This window comes from Bos indicus, chromosome 19, assembly GCF_029378745.1.
Source record: "Bos indicus isolate NIAB-ARS_2022 breed Sahiwal x Tharparkar chromosome 19, NIAB-ARS_B.indTharparkar_mat_pri_1.0, whole genome shotgun sequence".
In the NCBI taxonomy this organism is placed as follows: Eukaryota; Metazoa; Chordata; class Mammalia; order Artiodactyla; family Bovidae; genus Bos; species Bos indicus.
Window position 1 is genome coordinate 9,073,957 of NC_091778.1, and position 17,140 is coordinate 9,091,096.

Sequence of the window (17,140 nt, forward strand, 5' to 3'; positions counted from 1 at the left end):
CCTGCAGCCTAGCCCAGCCATCCCTCCTAGGCTTGGCATTTACCTGGACATGGACATTCTTCAGGAAAACCGTGTTTGTGTTTCAGGAGCTGTCATCAGCCAGCCCCCGGAAGACAGCAAGGAAGTCTGGGGTTATGTGACTGTCCGGAAGGATGCCCACATGTTCTGGTGGCTCTATTATGCCACCAGCTCCCACAAGAACTTCTCAGAACTGCCCTTGATCATGTGGCTTCAGGTAAAAGTAGTTTTACTGCCTGACCTGAGGTTGAGGCCAGGTTTCCCCAACTTGCCATCTTGCTCACCTTTAAAGGCTCACAGCTCAGCAGTGAAGAACTGATGTGGTTTAGCAGCGAGGTAGGGATCTCCTAGACTTGAGGATTCAGCATCCTTCTGAGGCAGACAAAGGCAGTGTTATTGCCAAGGAAGCCAAATCAGAGAGTGAGAGGTTCTGGCCTTTTGCTGGGGTCCTTTTGTACTAAGCCTAAACCAGACAGGGGCAGGAACCCTTACCGGATGTTCTTAAAGTCACATTTGACAATATGCTGATACAAAGTGTTTCTGGAAGGTTCCAAAGCAAAAACTGAGCTACCCTGACCAGCCTTTCATCTCCCTACCCACCTACTCCTTTCCTCGACCTGAATTCCTTGCCCTAGAAAAATTGATATTTTGAAAGAACTCAGCCTTTTGTATCAGTGTTGAGTGTTGGGCCCTCTCCTTCTCCGTAAAGTGCATTTGCATTTTAATCTTGAGCTCTGGTGGTAGGATTGAAGACTAGAAACTGGTTGAAAGTTCTTTGAGGGGCAGGCAAAGGATCCTTCTTTCCATTTCTAAAATATCTCTCAGAAGTTGGCCTACACCCACCTGGAATCCACAATCTAGGGAGGGGTTGAGGAACGAAGTCTTGCTTCAACTTCTGGAAACTACAGGCTCGTCCTGGCTGGGATAATGGGTTGCTTACCAGTATGTGGGGGTGCCCTGGTCCTCATCCCCATGAGATGTAAATGTCAATTCGTCCCAAAATGTTGTTATTCCTAAGCAGCTTCCCAGTTCTCCCAGCTTTGCCAATGGATACAGACTTTTTTTTAAAATTGATTGATGATTCCTTTACAGTATTGTAAAGGTTTGATTTCTGTCATACCCAATATGAATTAACCATCAGTGTACATATGTCCCCTCTCTCATGAATCTCCCTCCCACCTCCTACCCATTCCCACCTCTCTAGGCTGCTACAGAGCCCCCGTTTGAGTTCTCTGAGTCTTATAGCAAATTCCCATTGGCCGCCTATTTACATATGTTAGCGTGTACGCATCCATGCTACTCTGTCCATTCATCTCACCCTCTCCCTCTTCTCCCCACCCTTGTCCATAAGTCTGTTCTCTATGTCTGCATCTCCATTCCTGCTCTGCAGACAGATTCGTCAGTGCCATCCTTCTAGATTCCATGTATATGCATTAATATATGATATTTGTCTTTCTCTTTCTGACTCACTTCACTCTGTATAATAGGCTCTAGGTTCATCCACCTCATTAGAACTGACTCAAATGTGTTCCTTTTTCTGGCAGAGTAGTATTCCGTTGCGGAGAAGGCAATGGCACCCCACTCCAGTACTCTTGCCTGGAAAATCCCATGGACGGAGGAGCCTGGTGGGCTGCAGTCCATGGGGTCGCTGAGAGTTGGACACGAATGAGTGACTTCACTTTCACTTTTCACTTTCATGCATTGGAGAAGGAAATGGCAACCCACTCCAGTGTTCTTGCCTGGAGAATCCCAGGGACAGAGGAGCCTAGTGGGCTGCCGTCTACGGGGTCGCACAGAGTCGGACACGACTGAAGCGACTTAGCAGCAGCAGTAGCAGTATTCCGTTGTGTAAATGTAGCACGGCTTCTTTATCCATCTTTATCCATCTGTCGACCAGGTCGCTTCCATGTCTTGGCTATTGTACATAGTGCTGCAGTGGACACTGGGGTACATGCGTCTTTTTCAGTTTTGCTTTCCTCGGGGTATATGCCCAGGAATGGTATTGCTGGGTCATATGGTGGTTTTATTCCTAGTTTTTTAAGGACTCTCCCTACTGTCTTCCATAGTGGTTTTATCAGTTTACATTCCCACCAGGAGTGCCGGAGGGTTCCCTTTTCTCCACACCCTCTCCAGCACTTGAGGTTTGTGAATTTTTTGTTGATGGCCATTCTGTCTGGAGTGAGGTGATATCTCATGGTAGTTTTGCTTTGCATTTCTCTGACAATGAGCGATGCTGAACATCTCTTCATGTGTTTATTAGCCCTCTGGGATACACAGTTATTGATGAGATACTGAAGATGAACAGTTTGCAGGGAGGGGCCTTTCTCTCTTAGGATTATGGCAAGTATTCTCTCTGGGAGCTCAGCTGAGGGTGCAGGTAGAAAAATGCCTCCAAAGAAGAAGGCATCTGTGTGGCCCGGGGGACTTCTGCGCCTCCCGGGGGGCTGGAGATGGAGACACGGCAGGGCTGTCAGCGAAGTCCATGCAGTGGGCACATCCAGGTCTGCCTTACTGCCCCTCATAGCCAAGGCAAAACACTTCCCTTTTTCTGGGCTTTGGTTTTCTAATCCGGGAGATTTCAGTGGTTTTCAAACGTTTTATTAATCAGCAGAACTGTTTCCACTCCAAGTGAAAGCTTACGACCAGCCAAAGCAGAAGGAAGCAGTGCTGGGTGGAGGTGGGGGGCAGAGCGCCAAGCCCACCCACTCAGCCTCCCCTGGTCCTGCAGCCCCTCAGGCACTTTCTGGGCTTCCGGGAGCAGCGTGAAAACCACTGAATTTCAGAAACTGCAGACCTTTTCCTTTGGTTGAGCGCAGAGTAGGGCGATTGTTTTATTTGAATGAGTTGCCAACATTTAAAAATCAGGACATTTCCTCCTTTTTTCCAAAAATGTAATGACCCAGGGGCTGAACTTGCCTTCCCAAAGCTGAGTGGTGGGGACCCCCCTTGCCGACCAGCAGGAGCTCCTGACGAGCGGCCACACCTGACCTGTCTGCTCCCTGAGGTGCACCTCTGGCCCCTGGAAACCATCCGGTTTGTGACCTTTGATTGCTGTGAGCTGCGATGCTATTTGATGGTTTTCAGCTGGCTAATGAACTGGCTCTCCATCCCCCAGAAACCCAAGGGAAGTCAAAAAGAGTAGGGGTAAGAAAGAGATAATTATTGCAGGTTCAAAGAGGCTCTGTTTCAGCAGCCTGCTGAGAACGTGGACACTGGCTTCTCTGGGCGGGCCTCTGAGAACTGAGGTCGTGTCTTCTGAGTGGAGTAGCTCTGAGTGATGTCGTGCGCTGCTTTAAGCAGACTTTCAAGTCATTTAAAGTGTTTCAGTTTGTCCCCTGACACATTCGCCACAGAGTCACTGCACAGCCCTGGGCCGTGACAGTGCCCCATCGCAAAGTTCTAGGCAGAAACGATTTTGCAGTAGTACAGTCTTGAGTAAAACAAAACAGGAAAATGGGATTTCTCCCACAAAGACCACACCCCTAAGGTTCCAGCCTCCCTCCCTTTCACTTTGGTTCTATCCCAGCCTAGCAAGTCCACCGGAGAAGGCGATGGCACCCCACTCCAGTACTCTTGCCTGGAAAGTCCCATGGATGGAGGAGCCTGGAAGGCTGCAGTCCATGGGGTCGCTGAGGGTCGGACACGACTGAGCGACTTCACTTTCACTTTTCACTTTCATGCATTGGAGAAGGAAATGGCAACCCACTCCAGTGTTCTTGCCTGGAGAATCCCAGGGACGGGGGAGCCTGGTGGGCTGCTGTCTATGGGGTCGCACAGAGTCGGACACGACTGAAGTGACTTAGCAGAAGCAGCAGCAGCAGCAAGTCCACTAGGGAAAAGGGGCCCAGCTTTCACTCAAAGGACCCTTACTCTTTTTTTTCTGTGTGTGTGTAAATTGAAGTATAGTTGGTGTACAATATTATATAAGTTAGAGGTATCAGTTCAGTTCAGTCGCTCAGTCGTGTCCGACTCTTTGCGACCCCATGAATTGCAGCATGCCAGGCCTCCCTGTCCGTCACCAATTCCCGGAGTTCACTCAGACTCACGTCCATCGAGTCGGTGATGCCATCCAGACATCTCATCCTCTGTTGTCCCCTTCTCCTCCTGCCCCCAATCCCTCCCAGCATCAGAGTCTTTTCCAATGAGTCAACTCTTCACATGAGGTGGCCAAAGTACTGGAGTTTCAGCTTTAGCATCATTCCTTCCAAAGAACACCCAGGGCTGATCTCCTTTAGAATGGACTGGTTGGATCTCCTTGCAGTCCAAGGGACTCTCAAGAGTCTTCTCCAACACCACAGTTCAAAACATCAATTCTTTGGTGCTCAGCTTTCTTCACAGTCCAACTCTCACATCCATACATGACCACTGGAAAAACCATAGCCTTGACTAAGACGGACCTTTGTTGGCAAAGTAATGTCTCTGCTTTTGAATATGCTGTCTGGGTTGGTCATAACTTTCCTTCCAAGGAGTAAACATCTTTTAGTTTCATGGCTGCAGTCACCATCTGCAGTGATTTTGGAGCCCTGAAAAATAAAGTCTGACACTGTTACCACTGTTTCCCCATCTATTTCCCATGAGGTGGTGGGACCGGATGCCATGATCTTCGTTTTCTGAATGTTGAGCTTTAAGCCAACTTTTTCACTCACTCACTCATACAATATCGTAATTCACAACTTTTAAAGATTAGGCTCGATTTATGGTTCTAGAAAATATTGGCTACGTTCCCTATGTTCCACAATGTATCCTTGTAACTTACTTATTTCACACGTGTAGTTTGTACCTCTTAATCCCCTTCCCCTGCATTGCCCCTCCCCTCTCCTCTTTCCCTACTGATAACCACTGGTTTGTCATCCATAGCTGTGAGTCAGGTTCTTTTTGTTATATTCAGTAGTTTGTTGTATTATTTAGGTTCCCCATTAAAGTGACATCATGCAGTATTTGTCTTTCTCTTTCTAACTTACTTCACTCAGCGTAATACCCTCCAAGCCCATTCATGTTGCAGCAGATGGCAAACGTTTGTTCTTTTTGTGGCTGAGTAGTATTGCGTTGTATATGTGTACCACATCTTCTTTATCCGTTCATCTGCTGATGGACACTTAGGTTGCTTCCATATCTTGGCTATTTATAAATAAGGCTGCCATGAACATTGGGTTGCGTGTATTTTTTCGGATTCGTGTCTTTGTTGTTTTTAGATGTATACCTACGAGTGGAATTGCTGGATCATGTGGTAACTGTAGCTTTAGTTTTCTCGAGAAACCTCCATACTCTTCTCCACAGTGGCTGAACCCATTTATATCACCACCAACAGAGAACAAGGACCCCTTTTCTCCATATTTGTTCTTTTTGCTCTTTTTGATGATTGCCATTGTGGCAGGTATGAAGTAATTTCTCAGGAGGGTTTTGATTTGCGTTGCCATGATTGTTAGCAATGCTGAGCATCTTTTCATGTGCCTACTGGCCATCTGCATTTCCTCTTTGGAAAAATGTCTGTAACGTTCTTTTGCCCATTTTTAAATCAGTGTCGTTTTTGATATTGAGCTGCCATGAGCTGTTTATATATGTTGGGTATTAACCCCTTTTTGGTTATATCATTCACACGTATTTTCTCCCGTGCAGTAGTCTTTTCATTCTGTCAGTCGTGAGGACCCTCGCTCATTTCACTGTGTGTCGCATGCATTTTTCAATGCTGTCACATAGTTTCTCATGGTTTCTGACCCTAGTGTCACATTCCATCATTTAGGTGATCGTGGTTTACTAACCCATTGCCCTGCTGGGGGACACTGGAGTTCCACCCTTTTGCTGTTCTAGATATGACTTTAATGAACAGCTCCTTCTGACTTGCGAGCTTTTTACTGCTGCATTAGGAAATCTTAAGATATAGAGTGCGTATAATTAGAGAGATTTATAGCCTCTCAGTTTTGTAATCGTTAGCTTGGCATAGTTTCAGCACATTAGGTAGTTTCATAACATCTTTCCCTGTCGGGGTCCTTTACATACCCCTGAGCCCTGACTCTGTGTTGTTCCTTTTTCTCCTTCACATTTCCCTCTGTAGACTGGCCTGGCTTCTGTTTTGCTGAGCTGTTTCCTTCCATCTTTGCGTATCTCCCTTTCCTATCCATCTTGCACAGGGAGACAGTATCCTTTTACTTGAGGCTGGTTGTTGGGCCTCCCAGCCTCTGAGGTTTTATCCAGAAAAGCACCAACCATCCTTTTCCCCTCACCGTCTCCTGAAGGACCTCCTCCCTTCTCTTAGACCTGAGAACCTCTGCCTCTTATATTCTGAGGCTCCAGCCCTGAGCTTCTGCCTGGAATCCTGCCTCGCCCCGGCCACCCAGGGGACTGAGTGCTTCCTGCCCTGGGACTTCTGTGTTTGCTGCATTGTATCCTGGGGATCATCCTGATCAAACTGCCCCTTGGTCTGGGTCCCTTGTAAATCATCAGGGTCACAAGGCCAGTCCCAGTGGCAGCCCTAATTACATGTCCCCTCCACGGGCCCTACTACTCATCTTCAACGGGAGAGTGTTTGGATGAGATGTCTTGAACTCAGCGAACCCCACATCAGGCCGTGGCTCAAGCTCAGAGAATCAAAGATAGGAAAGCACCCTCTGGGAACGCTTGACCTGGGCACTTCCTATCAGCAAAACTTCAGCAGTTACCAGGGGGCTCAGTGAGTCCAGATGTCCCTGGTGACCCTGTGAGGGCCCTGTCGGGCTCCTGGGCACAAGGCCTTCCTGTGTTCCTCGTTTCTTTGATTATAGGAAACTGCTTTCATTCAGCCTCCATACTCTGAGTTCCAGTGGGCAGATTCAAGCAGTTGATAGTTAGGGAAGGGAGGGGGTGCGAGACCAAGGAGAAACAAACCATCAAGAGCAGCCTTGGGGTAACATCCGGTTTCATCATCAAAGGATGTTGTTATATTTCAGTCACTAAGTCCTGTCCCACTCTTTGCGACCCCATGGGCTGCAGCACACTAGGCTCCTCTGTCCTTCACTATCTCCTGGAGTGTACTCAAATTCACGTCCATTGAGTCACTCATGCTATCAAACCATCTCATCCTCTGCTACCCCCTTCTCCTTTTGCCTTCAGTCTTTCCCAGCATCAGGGTCTTTTCCAGTGAAACGCATCTTCACTTCAAGTGGCCAAAGTATTGGAGCTTCAGCTCAGCATCAGTCCTTCCAGTGAATATTCAGGAGTGATTTCTTTTAGGATTGACTGGTTTGACTCCTTGCTGTCCAAGGGACTCTCAAGAGTCTTCTCCAGACCACAGTTTGAAAGCATCGATTCTTCAGTGCTCAGCCTTCTTTATGGTCCTGTTCTTACACTGTACATGACTACAAGAAAAACCATGGCTTTGAATCTACAGACCTTTGTTGGCGAAGTGATGTCTCTGCTTTTTAATACGCTGTCTAGGTTTGTCATAGCTTTCCTTCCAAGGAGTAAGCATCTTTTAATTTCATGGCTGCAGTCACCATCTGCAGTGATTTTGGAGTACAGGAAAATAAAATCTGTCACTGCTTCCATCTTTTCCCCTTCTATTTGCCATGAAGTGATGGGACGAGATGCCATGGTCTTAGATTTTTTTTTTTTTTTTTTTAGATTTTTTTTAATACTGAGTTTTAAGCCTGGTTTTTCACTCTCTTCTTTCACCCTCATTAAGAGGTTCTTTAGTTCCTCTTTACTTTCTGCCATTGGAGTGGTATCATCTGCATTTCTGAGGGTGTTGATATTTTTCCCAGCAGTGTTAATTCCAGTTTGTGATTCATTCACCCTGGCATTTTGCGTAATGTACTCTGCATAGAAGTTAAATGAACAGGGTGACAGTATACAGCCTTGTCATACTCCTTTCCTAATTTTGAACAAGTCAGTTGTTCCGTGTCCAATTCTAACTGTTGCTTCTTGACCTGCGTACAGATTTCTCAGGAGACAGATAGTATGGTCTGGTATTCCCATCTCTTTAAGAATTTTCAACAGTTGGTTGTGATCCCCATAGTCAAAGGCTTTAGCATAGTCAATGAGGTAGAAGTAGATGTTTTTCTGGAACTCCCTTGCTTTCTCTGTGATCCAGTGAATGTTGGCAGTTAATCTCTGGTTCCTCTGCCTTTTCTAAATCCAACTTGTACATGTGGAAGTTCTTAATTGATGTACTGCTGAAGCCTAGCTTGAAGGATTTTGAGTATAACCTTGGTAGCATGTGAAATGAGTGCAATTGTGCAGTAGTTTGAACATTCTTTGGCATTGCCCTTCTTTGGGATTGGAATGAAAATTGACCTTTTCCAATCTTCTGGCCACTGCTGAGTTTTCCAAATTTGTTGATATATTGCATCATCTTTTAGGATTTCAAATAGCTCAGCTGAAATTCCATCTCCTCCACTAGCTTTGTTTGTAGTAATGCTTCCTGAGGCCCACTTGACTTCACACTCCAGGATGTCTGGCTCTAGGTTAGTGACCATACCATCATGGTTGTCTGGGTCATTAAGACCTTTTTTGCATTGTTCTTCTATGTATTCTTGACCTCTCTTCTTAATCTCTTTTGCTTCTGTTAGGTCCTTACTGTTTCTGTCCTTTATTGTGCCCAAACCTTGCACGAAATGTTCCCTGGATATCTCCAGTTTTCTGAAAGAGATCTCCAGTCTTTCCCATTCTGCTGTTTTCCTCTCTCTTTGTATTGATTGCCTAGGAAGGCTTTCTTCTCTCTCCTTGCTGCTCTTTGGAACTCTGCATTCAAATGGATATATCTTTCCTTTTCTCCTTTGCCTTTAGCTTCTCTTCTTTTCTCAGCTGTTTGTAAGGCCTCCTCAGACAACCACTTTGCCTTGTTGCATTTCTTCTTCTTGGGGATGATTTTGATCACTGCTTCCTATACAATGTTATGAACCTCCATCTATAGTTCTTCAGGCACTCTGTTTACCAGATACAATCCCTTGAATCTATTCATTGCCTTCACTGTATAATCATAATGGATTTGATCTAGATCATTCCTGAATGGCCTAGTGGTTTTGCCTGCTTTCTTCAATTTAAGTCTGAATTTTACAATAAGGAGCTCATGATGTGAGCCACAGTCAGCTCCCAGTCTTGTTTTTGCTGACTATATGGAGCTTCTCCATCTTTGGCTGCAAAGAATATAATCAGTCTGATTAGGTTTTAACCTTTTGGTGATGTCCATGTGTAGTTAACTCTCATGTTGTTAGATAAAAATGTTTGCTCTTGGCAAAACTCTGCTAGCCTTTGCCCTGCTTCATTTTGTACTCCAAGGCCAAACTTGCCCATTACTCCAGGTATCTCTTGACTTCCTGCTTTTGCATTCCTGTCCCCTAAGATGCAAAGGACATCCTTGTTTGGTGTTAGTCCTAGAAGGTCTTGTAGATCTTTGTAGAACCAGTCAACTTCAGCTTCTTTGGCATCAGTGGTTGGGGCATAGACTTGAATTACCATGACTTTGAATGGTTTGCCTTGGAAATGAACTGAAGTCATTCTGCCTTTTTTTTTTTTTTTTTTAAATTTTTTTTTATTTTTAAACTTTACAGTATTGTATTGGTTTTGCCAAATATCGAAATGAATCCACCACAGGTATACATGTGTTCCCCATCCTGAACCCTCCTCCCTCCCCATACCATCCCTCTGGGTCGTCCCAGTGCACCAGCCCCAAGCATCCAGTATCGTGCATTGAACCTGGACTGGCGACTCATTTCATACGTGATATTATACATGTTTCAATGCCATTCTCCCAAATCTTCGCACCCTCTCCCTCTCCCACCGAGTCCCTAAGACTGCTCTATACATCAATGTCTCTTTTGCTGTCTCGTATACAGGGTTATTGATACCATCTTTCTAAATTCCATATATATGCGTTAGTATACTGTATTGGTGTTTTTCTTTCTGGCTTACTTCACTCTGTATAATAGGCTCCTGCCTTTTTTGAGATTGCATCTAATTACCCCATTTTGGACTCTTCTGTTGACTATGAGAGCTGCTCCATTCTTTCTAAGGGATTCTTGCCCACCATCATAGATATAATGGTCTTCTGAATCAAACTCACCCATTCCCATTCATTTTGGTTTACTGATTCCTAAGATGTCCATGTTCACTCTTGCCATCTCCTATTTGACCACTTCTAATTTGCCTTGATTCATGGACCTAACACTCCAGGTTCATATGCAATATTCTTTACAGCATCAGACTTTATTTTCACCAGCAGGCACATCCACAGCTGAGTGTCATTTCCACTTTGGCCCAGTCTCTTCATTCTTTCTGGAGCTATTAGTAATTGCTTTCCACTTTTCCCTGGTAGCATATTGGACACCTTCTGACCTGGCAGGATCATCTTCCAGTGTCATATATTTTTGCCTTTTCATACTATCCATAAGTTTCTCAGCAAGAATACTGAAATGGTTTGCCATTTCCTCCTCCCATGAACCGCATTTCATCAGAACTCTTCACTGTGAACCACCTGTCTTGGCCCTGCCTGGCATGGCTCATAGCTTCATTGAGTTACACAGGCCCCTTTGCCACGACAAGGCTGTGATCCATGAAGGCGTCATCAGAGATTAAGCTATTTTGCTTATACTGAAACACCCTCCAGGTAGGAGAAGGTGATGATTAATGATAGTATGCCGCCCTCCAGCATGTAGACTCCAGACCAGTTGGACCTGAAGGTTGATGAGGTTGACTCCTTACCTTACCACCAACCCATGAGAAGAGTGTCCATGAGCTGATCACACCCTCTTTGAACAATTTCGGTTAATATAAAACTTGTCACTGTCTTCCCCAAGTTGGGATGCTTGGTTTTGAGGGCATTAGCCTGCTGTGTCCCCCATTACCTGGCGAAGTGATAAAGCTGCCCTTTTCTACTTCACCCACAACTCTGTCTCTGAGATGTGATTCAGCACCCGTGCACAGAAAAGCTGAGCTTTCAGCATCCCTTGCTCAGTGGACCAGCTGTGTCCTGTGTGTAAGGTTGACGCAGCCGTCACTGGGTCATAAATCATTTACAGTGAGTGTGGTCATTGCTGTAATGATGAAGGTTTAACAGACATTTTCTCCGAGTTTATTTTTGGTTCTTTCTTTCTTCCACAGGGTGGTCCAGGTGGTTCCAGCACTGGCTTTGGAAACTTTGAGGAAATCGGGCCGCTTGATAGGAATCTCCAGCCACGAAACACCACTTGGGTACAGTGAGGAAAGCCCAGAACTCTCAGTGTCACGTGGCCTCTCGCAGACTGAGCCCCACCTGATCCCATCCCATCCCCAGGTTGAGGGGCCCCACCCCGCCCCCTCCCTCTTCCTCTGTATGCAGGGGGGGCCTTGGGTGCTTGTCCACAGGCCTCCTCTCCACCAGCTGCTTCCATTTCTGAAGGCAGCTTGTCCTACACCGGTCACCTTCCCAACTCCGTGACCTTTCTCTCCACTTCCCTGCAGAAAGCTCCATCTGCTCTCGCAGACACCTGGACCTTGGCATTACCCAGGCGCTAGACCTTGGTACAGTCTCAGACACCAGAGTCCCACCCTCTGGCCACGACCTCCAGTCCTTTCTTTCTTCTCCTCCTCTCCTATCTCAGTGCTTGTCTTCCTCCAGACCTCCGACCCCTTGTCTTCTGCCCTTGTGATGCCTCTCTGGTTCTCTGACTCTGCGCTGCGCCTTCATTCTCAGCTTCACCTCCTCACCCGCCCCTCTCTGACCAGACCCTGCCCCCCCGGCTCCCTTGTTCTTCTCCCTCCAGTCTGGGGTCCGTCCCGCTGTCCCCACGCTCGACCTCTGCCCCCAGGCTGCCGGATGCTGAGGGGCTCGGCGGGTGGGGGTTTTGCTCTGGGCTCGTGGCCACCCTCTGCTCTGTGCCTCTGCCCCTCCCCCATCTGCTGATGGACCCTTAGGTTATTTCCACCTTTTGGCTGTCATGAGTAATGCAGGCAACATTAGCGTACAGATACTGGTTGCAGTTTCAGTTTAGCGGGGAATTTCTGGGTCCATTTGTAGCTCTGTGTTTAATACCCAAGGTTGTTAATATTTTTCATCCACCCCTCTTTCACTGCCTTTCCGGGGTGCATTCAAGGGTCTCCCCCATTCCCACCCTGTAATCTACATGCCACACAAATGAAACTCTCCAATGCCAGTCCCTCCTTAGTTTACCATCTTTCAGGTTCCCAGAAGATCAGATCCAGTTTCTGACACAGAAATTGGCTCCTGCTGCCCCCAGTCACACCTCCCAGCTCCTCTCCAGTGCCCTCTTCCTTCAGGCCTTTGCAAGGGTGATTCCTGGGCCTCGACTTCATTCCTGGGGCCACCCAGTCACACCCAGCTCACCATGTTCTCCTGAGACTCACTGCAGGAACACCTCCTTCTGAAGCTCCCCTCAGAGTCCTTTGATTTTCTTGTCTGTCTCCACACTGGTCTTCAGGTGGATTTACTTTAGACTCAGGGTCTTTGCACAGGCTCTTCCCTCAGCCTGAAACATTCTTACACATGCTTCCAGGTGAAATATCACTTCCATTTGCAGTAGCAGAGTGCCCCCTCTGGCTTGTCCCCAAGCCTCCCATGACAAAGAGAGTCACGTGACTGGGGCAGAGAGCTGGAACAGGAAGTGAGGAGATGCTGGCCTTGGTCCTGATGCTGCCATTACCTATCCAACTTTGTGACCCTGGACAGGTCCTGGGCCTTTTCTGGGCTTTGATTTCCTAAACCGTAAAGGACATGGCTGGACTGTGTTATTACTAGGGATCCTTCAGGATATAAAAGTCTAAACTTTTGTGGGAAAGGTAGTAGAATAAATTCTGTTTTTGTAGTGTTCAGCAAAGCCAGCCAATGTGGAAACTGGATCCATCTTAAAGAAAACACATGTGTGGTCCAGATCTCCTCCTGCCTCGAGCTGTTGCTCAGACCGACACCGCAGGGTTCTCCCTGTGCTAGCGCGTTACGTCCAGGACGTTTGTATTGCGTCAGAGTGACAGCCTGGATGCCTCAGTCCCCACGCATACGTGACTTTTTCCTTCTTGGCTCTCCTTTTCTTTGCTGTACTAGTCCGTGTCCCTAGTCCAGATTTTTTTTAAAACCCATTTTAATAACAGACCATAACCACACTGATATCCTCACATGTGTGGCTTTTGTTGAGCTCACAAAAGATGATCAAAAGATGGTTGGGGACTGGCTGGCTGATTGCAACATCTGACTTTCCTGGGGTGGCGTGTAGCTCCAGTCGGCCAGCCTCCTGTTTGTGGATAACCCCGTGGGCGCCGGATTCAGTTATGTGAACAAGACTGATGCATACGCCAGAGACCTGGCCACCGTGGTATCAGACATGATATTTCTCCTGAAGAGCTTCTTTGATTTCCACAAAGAATTCGAGGTAAGTGGGGCCTCAGAAACAGCTCAGCAAGGGGCTCGCAGTCATAGCACTGGATCCATCAGGTGCAAACACCCGCAAAGAGTTACACGCCCAGCTCATTCCAGAGAAAACCTTTTTGTACCCAGGGATCAGGTTGTGGGTTTCTGTCGTCTCTAAAGATGGTTTTAGCTTGAAAGAATGACCCTGCACCCAGTATTCTCCTGACACATAAAAACCAGATATGGGAGGAAAGATCAACAAAAGCAGATTTGTTTTGCCTGGCCATTACACGCAGTAGAAATTTGAAATGGATTCATGTGAATTAAAAGGCATTCAGGATATTTAATTCTTTATAAATTCTTTTTCTTCTTAGAGGATTCCATTCTACATTTTCTCAGAGTCTTATGGAGGAAAGATGGCTGCTGGCATCGCTCTAGAACTTTATAAGGTAACAGGGAAGATGACTTTGTTGTTTGGTTCCAGACCGAAACTGATTATGTTACTTGTTGTACTCACCTGATAATTAAATATACTTTGAATAGGACCTTGTACATGGAAAGTAAGAGTACGTCTGTAGAGGAGATGGCTGGATGGCATCACTGACTCAATGGACATGAGTCTCAGTGAACTCCGGGAGTTGGTGATGGACAGGGAGGCCTGGCGTGCTGCGGTTCATGGGGTCGCAAAGAGTCGGACACGACTGAGCGACTGATCTGAACTGAATGACCATAAAAAGTTTCAAAAAGAATAGTGAAGTTGGCACAGTTCCAATATTAAACAAGCTATTCCGCTGAGTGAAGCAATGTGGTGCTGGCATAGCAACAAATGCAGATAAATGTAGCAGGTTAGAGAGTCTGGAAGCATATTTTATCTGTACTTGTATATATGTGTGTATATGCATGTGACTGTATGTATATGATACATATATATCATACTTACATAAGATCATATATAAATGATAGGGTGGTATTTCATACCACAGGGAAAGACAGAAGGTTCAGCAAATGGTTTGGAGACAGATGGCTATTACTTTGGAAGTTAGTAAAGTTAGATTCCTGCCTTGCGTGAAACATCGGTGTTTTGCTTTGACTGTGCTGGGTCTCTGTGGCCGCACATGGGCTTTCTCTAGTTGCGGTGAGCAGACACTGCTCTTCCTTGCGGTGCACAGGCTTCTCATTGTGCTGGCTTCTCCTGTTGTGGAGCACGGGTCGAGGGTGTGTGAGCTTCAGGAGTTGCGGCTCCTGAGCTGCAGGGCTCAGGAGTTGTGGTTCATGGGTTTAGTTGCCCCGAGGCATGCGGAATCTTCCCAGGCCAGGGATGGAACCCGTGTCCCCTGCATTGGCAGAGGAGTCTTAACCACTGGACCACGAGAGAAGTCCAGAACAGCAGTTCTTGATAGATTCAAAATTTTAATGTAAAAATCAGAACTATAAGAGTACTTGAAAATATAGAAGAAAAGATGTATAATCTTGGGTAGGAAAGCTTTCTTTCATAAGATGAAAAGCCAAAAAGAATAATTTTGACATAATTTAGATCTAGAAATTTAAAACTTCTTAGAGTTCTATAAATAATTTTAAAAGATATGTATACAGATTCACAAATATATAATAGAAAAAGTCTTCATATCAATAAATCCACTTAAAAAAGGATAATATCATAATATAAATTTGCCAAAAGATATGGGGAAATAATTTATTGAAGAAATGCAAACAGCCTGTGGACATGTGAATGGTGTTCAACTTTTATTAGTAAATCAAAGCTGTGGGATTTGCAAATATTTTAGAAAATTGGTAACCCCCAGTTTTAGTAAGAAGTTTGTTTCTTGGCAGGAAAGCTATGACAAACCTAGGCAGTGTGTTGAAAAGCAGAGACGTTACTCTGCCACCGAAGGTCCAAATAGTCCAGGCGATGGTCTTCCCAGTAGTCACGTGTGGATGTGAGAGCTGGACTGAAAAGAAGGCGGAGGGCCGAAGAACTGATGCTTTCAAACTGTGAGAAGACTCCTGAGAGTCCCTTGGACAGCAAGGAGATCAAAGCAGTCAATCTTAAGGGAAATCAACCCTGAATACTTGCTGGAAGGACTGGTGCTGAAGCTGGAACTCCAGTATCTGATGCAAACAGCTGACTCGGAAATCTGTGATGCTGGGAAAGATTGAGGGCAGAAGGAGAAGGGGATGACAGAGGATGAGATAGTTGGATGGCATCACCAAAACAATGGACAGGACCTTGGGCAAACTTCGGAAGATAGGGAAGGACAGGGAGTCCTGGCGTGCCTCAGTTCATGGGGTCGCAAAGAGTTGGACGTGACTAGGCGACTGAATAACAGGGAAGTAAGTGCGCTCATGCACCTTTGTTAGGAAGGAAAATTGGTAAATCATTTTTAAAAGGGCAGTTTGGCTATATCTGTCTGCTTATAAAATGTATGTGCCTTTTGAACCAATAATTTCACGTCTAAGAGTCTGTCCTGTGGGAATACTTATACATGCATGTGTGTGAGAGGATGTTTAGTTCATCATCGCTTACAGTGTCCATAAAAGGAAAACAAGCTCAGTGACTATCTGTTCAGTTCAGTTCAGTTCAGTCACTCAGTCCTGTCTGACTCTTTGCGACCCCATGGACTGCAGCATGCCAGGCTTCCCTGTCCATCACCAACTCTCGGACCTTGCTCACACTCACGTCCATTGAGTTGGTGATGCCATCCAACCATCTCATCCTCTCTCGTCCCCTTCTCCTCCTGCCTTCAGTCATTCCCTGCATCAGGGTCTTTTCAAATGAGTCAGTTCTTCTCATCAGTTGGCCAAAGTATTGAAGTTTTAGCTTCAGCATCAGTCCTTCCAATGAATATTCAGGACTGATTTCCTTTAGGATGGACTGGTTGGATCTCCTTGCAGTCCAAGGGACTCTCAAGAGTCTTCTCCAACACCACAGTTCAAAACATCAGTGCTTCAGCCCTCAGCTTTCTTTATAGTCCAACTCTCACATCCATACATGACCACTGGAAAAACCAAAACTTTGACTAGATGGACCTTTGACAGCAAAATAATGTCTCTGCTTTTTAATATGCTGTCTAGGTTGGTCATAACTTTTCTTCTAAGGAGCAAGCGTCTTTTAATTTCATGGCTGCAGTCACCATCTGCAGTGATTTTGGAGGCCAAAAAAATAAAGTCTCTCACTGTTTCCATTGTTTCCCTATCTATTTGCCATGAAGTGATGAGACCAGATGCCATGATCTTAGTTTTCTGAATGTTGAGTTTTAAGCCAGCTTTTTCACTCTCCTCTTTCACCTTCAAGAGGCTCTTTACTTCTTCTTCTGTTTCTGCCATAAGGGTGGTGTCATATCTGAGATTATTGATAAGCTTGGGCTTCATCCAGTCCTGCATTTCTCATGATGTACTCTGCATATAAGTTAAATAAGGAGGGTGACAGTATACAGCCTTGACGTACTCCTTTCCCAATTTGGAGCCAGTCTGTTGTTCCATGTCCAGTTCTAACTGTTGCTTCTTGACCTGCGTACAGATTTCTCAGGAGGCAGGTAAAGTGGTCTGGTATTCCCATCTCTTGAAGAATTTTCCACAGTTTGTTGTGATCCACACAGTCAAAGGCTTTGGCATAGTCAATAAAGCAGAAGTAGATGTTTTTCTGCTTTTTCAGTAATCCAGTGGATGTTGGCAATTTGATCTCTGGTTCCTCTGCCTTTTCTAAATCCAGCTTGAACATCTGGAAGTTCATGGTTCACCTACTGTTGAAGCCTGGGTTGGAGAATTTTGAGCATTATTATCTATAGAGGATTATTTCAGTGAAATACCTGG

General features: G+C 45.8%; 1 protein-coding gene across 1 annotated transcript in view; it reads left to right on the forward strand.

Moving 5' to 3' along the window:
* SCPEP1 (serine carboxypeptidase 1) overlaps positions 1 to 17,140 on the forward strand; it is a 33,885-nt gene that overhangs the window by 2,971 nt on the left and 13,774 nt on the right. The window contains exons 2-5 of the mRNA XM_070772503.1: positions 87 to 235; positions 11,092 to 11,181; positions 13,197 to 13,352; positions 13,705 to 13,779. Of these exons, the coding sequence (XP_070628604.1) occupies positions 87 to 235; positions 11,092 to 11,181; positions 13,197 to 13,352; positions 13,705 to 13,779 (470 nt within the window). The remainder of the gene's footprint in view (positions 1 to 86; positions 236 to 11,091; positions 11,182 to 13,196; positions 13,353 to 13,704; positions 13,780 to 17,140) is intronic.